The sequence below is a fragment of the Asterias amurensis genome, chromosome 13 (assembly GCF_032118995.1).
Source record: "Asterias amurensis chromosome 13, ASM3211899v1".
NCBI lineage: Eukaryota > Metazoa > Echinodermata > Asteroidea > Forcipulatida > Asteriidae > Asterias > Asterias amurensis.
In genome coordinates, this window is record NC_092660.1 from 4,519,565 (window position 1) to 4,530,698 (window position 11,134).

The 11,134-nt window shown below is 38.7% G+C and overlaps 1 protein-coding gene across 2 annotated transcripts; it reads left to right on the top strand.

The window, feature by feature from the left end:
• Positions 1-534: 534 nt before the first annotated feature.
• On the top strand, positions 535-10,880 carry LOC139946042 (BRISC and BRCA1-A complex member 1-like). 2 transcript variants are annotated; one of them, XR_011787201.1, is made up of 8 exons: positions 535-1,096; positions 2,346-2,404; positions 3,947-4,067; positions 4,396-4,505; positions 4,965-5,100; positions 6,001-6,087; positions 6,625-8,053; positions 8,931-10,880. XR_011787201.1 is itself a non-coding variant. In XM_071943627.1 (7 exons), exons 1-7 carry the CDS (start codon positions 611-613, stop codon positions 6,793-6,795), a joined length of 1,170 nt encoding a protein of 389 aa, XP_071799728.1. In that variant the 5' UTR covers positions 535-610; the 3' UTR covers positions 6,796-10,880. The 2 variants fall into 2 exon arrangements, 1 of the variants encoding a protein (XP_071799728.1); XM_071943627.1 differs by having other exon boundaries at positions 6,625-10,880.
• The last annotated feature ends 254 nt before the right edge of the window (positions 10,881-11,134 follow it).

Sequence of the window (11,134 nt, forward strand, 5' to 3'; positions counted from 1 at the left end):
ACCATCGACGGAAAAACCATTATCTCTGAGGGGGTGCAAAAAATATTGTTTGCAATACAAATTTGAACAAAACTCTTCCAAATTATCGTTTTTACTGCAAAAGCCTCATAAAATTGTATTAAATTAATATTCAGATGACTTTGAATGTACTTAATTTATTAAAACAAAACTGTTATTAATATAAGTTGATCAGACTTCTTTTGGAAACCCCCTTTTTTATTGGAATACCCATACAGGTCAGTCCCATCCCAATATTTCCGACTCAATTCTAATCAATTTTTAACTATTTTGATTCATTTCTCAACAAACCTCCACCAATTTAACAGTTTTCCACATTACAATGGTAAAACACAACGAAATTTCTTTCTCAAAACACTTTTTATTTAGCATGTTTCAGAGCAGTCAAATTTTAGGTCATACAACTAGACGTATTTACCTTTTACAATAGATGTGATTTAAATGGCCACTGACTACTTGCCTTTATGTAGTCTGGTCCCTTTACAGTAAGAAAACGTATGCGATAATTTCAACTCAGGGAAACAGATACCAGTCCTAAATTTGTCAACATTGAAAACATTGAGGAAATTGTGTCAAGAAGTTTTACCAGAAAATGGAGCATAAATTGCCCAAAATACCTCCCAAAATGACAGATCGAAGGTCACCAGTTCCTCAAGGGGTTTCTCAAATTGAACCAACCCGAGACTATGACATAATTGACGACGAAGCCGTTGGGACAACAGCTCCTGGTTCAACTTCAATGCCGATCACCGGTGTCGGGAGAAAAGTTCTAGGCCAAGTTGGGCAGAGCCTGCACGCATCAGCAGACAAGATTTTCCGGAAGGGTGTTCTTGGTGGACTCGGCGCTGCCGAAGTGGAGGACAGTGACGATTCAATGAGCACCACCAAAAGTGAAAATGACTCTGACTTGATGTCTGGGCTTTCAAGGAGTCCAGCGCCGGATATGGAACGAGAGATGCAGTTTGATCAGCATCGTAACCATGGCAATGTTGAGATGGAGTTTGGGACTGAGTCACATCAACAAGAAACATTTGCACCGACGCTCAATTTGCCGCGCATCAACTGTCCTGAAAAAATTGTATAATTAATACTCATTTGTTTGATTTGGATCGAGGGTTTTAATTAGAAGATTAATCAAAGTTACATAACCAGGACTAGATTCTTGGGGGGGGGGGGTAAGAATCAATATTGCAGTTTGACACTGATGGTACCATTATCCCATAGTTACTGCAACTAGTTGTACCAAAGATCACCCAATACCATAGTTATTAGTTGGGATAACGTAAGTCGTAACCCTCCTCCCACTGTCGGGAGGAGGATTACGTTATTGCAATTACCAATACCATAGACTGCCACGGAACCATCCATTAGGCTAGAATTCCATCTGTACAGCTTTAGTTGTGATAATCGTAACCATCCATCCTCGTTTATCGCAAATAAGAAAACAGCTGTACTCGTAGAACTATGAGGTTCGTTCTTGTATTGTCTCCGTTCGTATAGATGATTGATAGCGGAACCATTTCGGAACTAACCTCATAGTTCTAGGTAGGAGTAGTATAGCTGGTGCTGGTATACTATATAAAACCAATGCCTTATCTTGTGTACTGTTTTGTGTGGTATTTTGAGAATCTGATCAGCTTGCTAGAGTAACTACAATTTACTTCAAAGTTCCAGTCTTTAACTTAAGGCCATTTTAAAACCTTGTTACCATGTACCTTAGAAACTATAATGCTCCCTTGTGAAGTTTCTAGAAGTAGTTGCTATGTACTCTACTGCCTAGTCTTAGAACTACGACTTGGAGGGTTGTTCCTTACAGCTGTCATCTGGAGACAATATCGTAGACAATATCAAACAGATCTAGAAGTATCTCTTGGCGTTTTCATGCTAAGATTGGCCCCATTATCTCTGCTTGCTCCTGGGACAATTTCATAGAGCTGCTAAGCACAAAAATTTGCTTAGCATGAAATTTATCCCTTAATAAAAACAGGATTACCAACCAAATTTTCTTGTGATTTTCAGGATAAGCAAACAACAGCTGAATACCAGTAATAAGCAATATGCAACAATTTAAAATTTGGTTGGTAATCTTGTTTTTATCAAGGAAGAAATTCCATGCTAAGCAATTTTGTTGTGCTTAGCAGCTCTATGAAATTGGGCCCTGGTCTAAATTCATGGCTCTGCTTACAGAGGAACTCTGCGCTAACGGCCCATAGAGTTACAAGCTTTACAGGGGTCTGTAAGCACAGAATTCCACAGCAAGCAGCTAGCCATATGTAACAAATCATCAGATGTGATTTTATCAGATTTATCGTTCTCTTCATTTGCAGATCATCTGTATTGATTTAGCCACCGAAGTAAACAGAGTTCCTTTTGTATCCAAGGAAGGGTAAGAGAAAGTTATTTAAATTCGTTGTTTTTCAGCGTATTCTGCAGTTCACAAAGTTTGGGATCTTAAGATGTGCATCAATTTCAAGTACAAAGTGTGATGTGACTGTCACAGCACAAATTTAAAGATGAATAAAGCTGCTTAAGCAAAAAATTTGCTTAAGCACGAAAATAGCTTGCTTATTTTACACATGTTACTGGCAAAGATTTCATGGCATGTACATTGCTTGTGACTAATATTTAGCTGTTGTTTACTTGGCATAACAATTGAGTGGAGTCTTAGCCGGTAATCTGATTTTGCAAAGCAAAGATTTTTTTGCTTAAGCAAATTTTTTTGCTGAAGCAGCTCTATGAAATTGGGCCCTGGCCTGCCTGATACTTGGTTGTTGCCTTTGTGCCCTTTGGAATGTTCCAGTAGAAACATAGTTCCAGTAGAAAGTTCCCTTGTAGACAATAGAGGTGCCCTCTACTAAAGGAAAAAGCTGCCTTGCCCTTGGCAATAAAGCATCAGGGCGCTATCCAATTAAGCTGTTAAGCAGAACATTCTGCTGAGCCAATTTGTTTGTCTTTGCTAAGCAAAAAATGTAAATTTAACTGTTTATTATTCTGGCTGGTACAGTAAGCTAATTTTACTCGGCAATATTTTGTTGTGCTGTAATGGCAAGTGTTTATACTTACATTACTGGCTCTATGAAATGTAGCCTTGCTCAAGGCAGTCGCATTATTCGCTCCGAAAAGACGCAGCTGTAAACCCACCCGCCGTATACCCTGTGCATGGTGCGATCACACCGAATGACCAACCCGTATACACACTGTCACATCGCACGAATACTGTTCACACAAGTCATCGCACTCGTACACCACTAACCGCATGCGGAGGCCGTCAGGCCGACAGCCTTGTCGGATCTGTATCTTCCCGTTTTAATGTGTTCTATTGAAAAAATTCCAATAGTGGACGAAATTGGGGGGGCTCGAGGATATGCTAGTATGCAGCTCATGAATATGTATATCGTTCGTCAGACCTATCAGACAACACAGGATGTGAGGCAAATGAATTATTCATTTTGACGTCCAATCACGCACTTCCCTTATCACGACCTTTGGACCCTATCATGCGTCCGTGGTGGTGGTGGTGTGTGAGGTAAACATGTCTCGTCTTTCGCGGGCATTATGGTAATGAGCTGACCGTGGGAACTCTTCGCTTATTATAGTAATGAGGTCAGTGGCTTAAACACAGATCCTACAAGGCTGTCGGCCTGACGGCCTCCGCATGCGGATAGTGTACGGGGGCATCGTGTCGTGCGATGTTACGCACAGTGAATACGGGTGGGTTTTACGCACAGTGAATACGGGTGGGTTTTTATACAGCGGCGGTCTTTTTTCGGAGTGAATAATTCGACTGCCTTGAGCAAGGCTATATGAAATGGGGCATACATGTACATGTACATGTAGGTTTGTTCATTGGTAGAGTGATTTTTAAAAATGATCAAATAGTCAAATATTCTGAGAATTATTCCGTTTAATTCTGTTTTATTCTTCACAGTATCAAGCATAATCCTCTGGAGCTTATCAAGAGAGCATTAAACATCTTCGTCCAGACGAAGAGTGCCATTAGCCCTAAGCATGAATTTGCGCTAGTCCTCCTTCAGGAAAGTGCAATTTGGGTAAGACACCTCATCCAAGAACAAATTTATTGTCATTTAAAGCCATTGGACACTTTCGGTAAACAGTATTGTCCAAGACCCACACTTTGTGTATCACAATGGCTTCCCGACCGGGAATCGAACCGGGGTCACCTTGGTGAGAGGCGAGCGCTTTCACACAAGCCAACCGTGCCACCCTTTTAATATACCTGTGCTCTACTAACTGAAATATGTAGCACTTTGTTGGTGGTCTCCCTCCTACTTTCTCAACATCTTTGTTTAGGGTGTTGTACTAATTTTACAGTATTTGTTGGTTTGTTTTTAAAAGTTTGAATTTTTTTATTTTCAGATCCAGGACTTTACATCTGATGTTGAAGAATTTGTAAATGTGTTACTGGATATGACCAACGATACGACAGAATGTGAGAGCTGTAATTTGAGATCACTCTTTGATGTCATGTAAGTTTATTAATTTTATGGGGTTTTTTAATGCTCCGTTTCATACTTTGAAACCGTTTCATGTTTGAAAGTGAAAGACTGAAAAATTTGATACCAAGTGCCCTTGCGTGAAGTAAGTGTACGCATGCAGACTTCAATTGTGCAGTGAAATTTGCGCGCCCCAAATGCCTTGCTTTTCCTTGCCTTGCTTGGCTTCGCAAAGTGTTAAATTTATGCTAAACACAGGCCTCAAAAATGACCCATGGCACCAATTGCCCTGAGCTTTTGCTGTGGTGCTCTTTGTGAATTTCCAATACAAATTGTTATTTGAGGAAAATTTCTGTGCCAGAAATTCAAAGTCCGTATAACAAAATGCAAACAAAATGTAAATTTGCAATGGACTCTTTGTATGTGCAATCCCAGTTTTGATTCGGCATCACTTTATATCTCCTATTCTGTACTCCCTCTGTTCTTTTACAGACAAGATAAAGTGAAGCTGCCTGAAATTGAAGACATTGAGTGCTTACCACCTCCACACATAGTCAGGATCCTGTTTGTGTACGGTCGATCACGATGCATCCCTCAGCTTGCTGCAGACGATGACACACATTCACAGGTTGGTTTTATTACAGAGACCATGCTAGAGTCGTTAAATTGGTTGTAGCGGTTATAGCAAACCAGCTTCTAGCTTGAACATCTGCGGCACGTGAATAACGCCAGATACTAACCTTAAGTATTTTGTTAATTTTTTTGCTGTTAGTGGGCTTAAGTGTGAATAAACAATTTCCTCCTTGGAAAAGAAAAAAAAAGAAGAAAGAAAAAGATACTAGCCTTGAGCACCTGGCGGGATCCTACCAGATGTACCTTTGACCTTTCACCCCATTCACATGTGTACACACAATACACCTGCATACAAACACCAGTTTTCACAGCTACTGGCTCACGGCGCGGTCATAGTTGCGTCAGCACAAGTCTCGCAAGAGCAGCACTTTCCTGAGAACGGACAGCAGCAGTATCGCAAGAACGGACAGCAGCAGTATCGCAAGAACGGCACAGTATTGTGAGAACGCAATATCTTGCAAGACTATAGTTTCATGATAATAATAATAAACTACAGCATTTATAACGCGCACTTTACTGAGAAAGAGAAACATTCAAAGGCGCCGGTCAAGTTTTGTGAAGATGTTGGAAAGCAATCAAGAACAAGTGTGGTTTGAGTTTCTGCTGGAAGAGAGTGATGTTGTGTATTTGTCTGAGGTATTCCGGAAGTGAGTTTCAGAGTCTTGGTGCTATGTTGGAGTAAGCCGTTATCTCTGCAACAAACATTTAAAAACATGTCTACAAGTCTAAAGTCAAACCGGTATCGTACTTCATAGTGTTTTAGTTGTTAACCCATAGCTTGGTTTCTATTTCTGTTCCAAACAGATTACTATTGGTGAATCTGCACCTCCCAAATGCAATCTTGTTTTGAACGTTTGAAAGTTAATTTCTTTATATGTTTTATTGTCTTCTGCAGTCACAACAGAGTTTGACAACATCTCCGTACTTCTTCTTTGACGTCTTTTATGTCCATGAGCCTCCAACAGAAGATAATTGCTGCAAGGTAAAAATAACCATCCCCCTTCTCAATGACAGACTATGGGTGTGTACCGAGCATTGATAAGACCCAGTAAAAGTCAAGGTAATAATAGTTAGTGCCATATCAGTTTTGAAGACGTTGCAAAGAGAAATAAAAGCAACTAAACTTTGTCAATAAGTATGATCAGAGAATATTGGGCTCAGTTTCACAGCTCTGCTTATCCCGGTGGTATTTGAACCTGGGCCCAATTTCATAGAACTGCTAAGCACGAACATTTGCCTAGAATGAAATTTCTTCCTTGATAAAAACAGGATTACCAACCAAATTTCCATTTGTTGCATATTGTTTTGAACTTGTATACAGCTATTGTTTGCTTATCCTAAAAATCACTTGTAAATTTGGTTGGTAATCCTGCTTTTATCATGGCAAGAGTTTCATGCTAAGCAAATTTCTATGCATAGCAGCTCTATGAAATTGGGCCCAGGGTCCTACGGGAAGGCGAAGAAAGACACCACTAAGACCAACCTGACAGTCTCAAAAATGTTTTTCTTTCCCATGCAGGAAATTTACGACGTTTTCTTAAACCTTGACGTCCATAACACTTCATATATCCACGAGGTTGGACGGCAAACAACTCAACTCCATGACAAGATGGCAATGTTAGTTGCTCATCCCTTACAGAGACCACCCCAGACACAGTGCCAGTATAACATCTTCAGAGACGCGGAGTAGATACTTTTTATTATTTTGTTCTCTGCGGTAACCAACTTTTCTTTGGTATAGACCTTATGCATTGACGTCATCCAGCCGCCATCTTTGAGGTCAAACGGTGACAAAACAATCGAAACGCACATACATTGGCCAATGAACATCCTCCTTTTGACCTCAAGGCGAGGGCGCCGTACTGAAATAACGTCATGTGCATAAGGTCTATAGACCCCTTGCAATACGCGCAGCTTACTCACATGTCCCTATCCTGGGTGTCATGTTGGGCGTTAAAATCGTATACAAACATGCACAAAAGAGAGTCGACACCCAAACTTACGTGCATTGTTCGGAGGCGTGTTCTGTATCGTGTAAGAAATCAGTAGCTCCCCCTTGCATAACGCGAAACCCTACAGGTACGCTGAGGTCACGCGCAAGTTTTTAAGCACAGAGAACAGCTATTGTCCAATGATCTTTTTCTTTTTTTTTAAATTGTGACGTAATATGCAATGGGTCTATATAATAGTTGTAAATGTAGGGTCTAATAGATTGGGTTTTGTGATGCTTTATATGCTTATTTATAGGCACTTTTATAAAGAAAAAACAGTAAAAGTAACATATGGTCAGCTCAGTTCTAATGTCAATAATTGCAATTTCATGCTTGAAACTTATTTGCTCTTAAACTCGGACCAATCAAAACACAGAAATGGAAAGATTACATCACTTTACATTTATCCAATGACATCATTGGGTCTGTAAAACCAATACCCGTCTTTATCCTTGCGGTAGAAGACAAGGGGCCGGAAAAATGTTCTTTTATTGGCCAAATTCTTGGTGGCGCACCATTGCTTATTTATTTGTTTCTTTTCTTCAAAATGTGTGGTCATTCTTGGGTATTTTTTCAGTTGCTCAAATGTAAGATACAAAAACACTGACAAATAAATATTCATTTGTTTCAATCATACTTGCAAATTCTAAGTTGCTTTAATGACTTTATAACAAGTCAGTTTGTTTACCTCCACATTTTATCATATATGATGTTTCATCTTTGCCTTAAAAACACTGGACACTATTGGTAATTGTCAAAGACCAGTGTCTCACTTGGTCAATCTCAACAATGTTGAATATGTGCATAAAATCACAAACCTGTGAAATTTGAGCTCAATTGGTCTTTGAAGTTGCAAGATACTAATGAAAGAAGAAAAAACCCTTGTCACTTCAGAAAATCCGTTTCTCACAATGTTTAATACTATCAACCTCTCCCCATTACTCTTCACCAAGTAAGGTTTTATGCGATAATTATTTTGAGTATTTACCAATAGTGTCCACTGCCTTAAATTATAGATGGATTGCCCATGAGTGAGAGTGACTGCTCTATATTCTGGACATCCCTATATTCTGAAGCCCCTTTGTTCCGACACCCTTATATTCCGAAATCCTCATATTCCCAAGAACTCCCCCTCCTAGTTTACATGCTGGGGTTTAGGGTTAGGATTAGGGTATATAGAACAAGAAACACACTAGGTGTGTCGGAACATGGGTGTGTCGGAACAATAGGCTTGTGGAAACATAGTTGTGTAACCCGTGTGAGAGAACAGTAATTATATAAAGCACTTGATGGGAAATATTTTGGTTTGTATTTTTTAGTTGTGTAGAGAGCTAATGTCTTGGTCAATATTTAGTTGTGCCTTCCCTCCCCCCCTTAAAAACTGGATCAGCATCTGTGAAAACCCCTTGAAGTTTACCCTATTAAAATAAATGTACATGTTGAACCACTAGTGCTTGCCCTTGCTCAAAGATTGAACATGATTCTAAGATTTCAGTAACATTAAAGGCAGTGGACACTATTGGTAATTGTCAAAGACTAGCCTTCACAGTTGGTGCATCTCAACATATGCATAAAATAACAAACCTGTGAAAATTTGAGCTCAATCGGTCTTCGGATTTGCGAGACAATAATGACAGAAAAAAAACACCCATGTCACACGCAGTTGTGTGCGTTTAGATGGTTGATTTCGAGACCTCAAGTTCTAAATCTGAGGTCTCGAAATCAAATTTGTGGAAAATTACTTCTTTCTCGAAAACTATGGCACTTCAGAGGGAGCTGTTTCTAACAATATTTTATACCATCAACCTCTCCCCATGACTCGTTACCAAGAAAGGTTTTATGCTAATAATTATTTTGAGTAATTACCAATAGTGTCTACTGCCCTCTAAAGAATGGTGAGGATTTTTGTTTCTGTCCTCACAGAAAACATACATTTGATGTAAAGTTATCTAGAAAGATATCCGTGTAACAAAAACATAATTTTAATAAATGAATAATAAACAAGTAACTAAATATGAAAATTTACCAAAACTAATGAGGTAATACTGGTTCTCTGAAACTGAGGTAGTAAACATAAAGAATTTAGCAGACCTGCGTGTATTCACACTTTAGGAACCATTTTGGTGCAAATGACTGTTAGCCCTGCTTGTGCACGATTCTGTTTCTTCAAATACTGTTTCGTCAAATGACTTTATAAATTATATTATTATTGTCAGACAATTTAGCCACCAAAGAAAGTAACACAAATTTAACAATGAACAAATAAAATCTGTGAACTTGACTTCTGTTTCCAATTACTTGTTTGATGTTAATGTTATCAACACTATGCAATGGTCCCACAAATTATGGCGAGATGGAAATATATGGGGTTTCTAGAACTGAGCATTCAATTCGTGCAAGTATCTCAATTTTTACACATATATTAATACTATTTTATAGAAATATTTTAGGTTGATTTCCCTTTTTTCAAGAGACTTACATAGTCTATTCCACCGTCTACAAAACTAACAAGAATTTTTTTCTTTCTGAAAACCCTGATAAGTTTACTTGCAAAACCATTAAATATTACCATCTGAAAGCTCACTGATTCTAAAGTTCATACCAGTACCAATCCTCCAGAGAAATATATCAATCTGAATGCTTGATGGTTCTAAAGTTTATACCAGTACCAATCTTCCAGAGAAATACATCCACCTGAAAGCTCCCCGATTCTAAAGTTCATACCAGTACCAATCCTTCAGAGAAATATTTCAACCTGAAAGCTCATTGATTCTAAAGTTCGTACCAGTACCACTCTTCCAGAGAAATACATCCACCTGAAAGCTCCCCGATTCTAAAGTTCATACCAGTACCAATCCTTCAGAGAAATATTTCAACCTGAAAGCTCATTGATTCTAAAGTTCGTACCAGTACCACTCTTCCAGAGAAATACATCCACCTGAAAGCTCCCCGATTCTAAAGTTCATACCAGTACCAATCCTTCAGAGAAATATTTCAACCTGAAAGCTCATTGATTCTAAAGTTCGTACCAGTACCACTCTTCCAGAGAAATACATCCACCTGAAAGCTCCCTGATTCTAAAGTTCATACCAGTACCAATCCTTCAGAGAAATATTTCAACCTGAAAGCTCATTGATTCTAAAGTTCGTACCAGTACCAATCCTCCAGAGAAATATTTCCATCTGAAAGCGTACTGATTCTAAAGTTCATACCAGCACCAATCCTCCAGAGAAATATTTTCATCTGAAAGCTCACTGATTCTAAAGTTCATACCAGTACCAATCCTCCAGAGAAATATTTCCATCTGAAAGCTCACTGATTCTAAAGTTCATACCAGTACCGATCTTCAAGAGAAATATATCCACCTGAAAGCTTTCTGGTTCTAAAGTTCATACCAGTACCAATCCTCCACAAAAATATATCAACATGAAAACTTGATGGTTCTAAAGTTCATACCAGTACCAATCTTCCAGAGAAATATCTCCACCTGAAAAAAACTGTCAAAGTTCTGAAGTACCATCTCATGACAATCAGACCACCACTGATCAAATTGGATAGGAATATCCACAAAATCCCTTGCGAGACCCAAACCTTTTTTTCTTTTTTCGTTTATTGAAAACTAGATGATGGTATTAAGTCATTATTCCCCAAACTACATATTGTAACAGCTTAAATTTACATTTATCCTTTTTTTATTTATTGGAAAGTAAATCTTGGTTAAGATACCTTTGTCTGAAATTATTTTTACTTACTTATTTTTGGCCACAACAACTTGTCACAGGCTTTTCCTGTAGAAACAAAAATAAAATACATTGTCAGGATTTGTTAAAGGCCTACTGCTAGTACAAAAAGCACCCCACTCCCACGAACCACACAGCCTGGCCAACAAAAAAGTTTACTTGCTCTCAGATGGAGATCTGATCGGCAACAATTGGGAAGAAGACTTCTAAGGATTTGTGTACTTTTTCAAAATGTCCATAGATTTACATTAAACTTACAGGGTTTGAAGATAATGATAGTGGAAAGCTTCCCTTCAAA

Bases quoted from the DNA above. Each gene is read 5' to 3' on its own strand.
- LOC139946042 (XM_071943627.1), top strand. From the start codon at position 611: ATGGAGCATAAATTGCCCAAAATACCTCCCAAAATGACAGATCGAAGG. The intron at 2,405-3,946 runs GTAAGAGAAAGT...TATTCTTCACAG, and splicing joins CCTTTTGTATCCAAGGAAGG to TATCAAGCATAATCCTCTGG. The intron at 4,068-4,395 runs GTAAGACACCTC...TTTTATTTTCAG, and splicing joins TTCAGGAAAGTGCAATTTGG to ATCCAGGACTTTACATCTGA.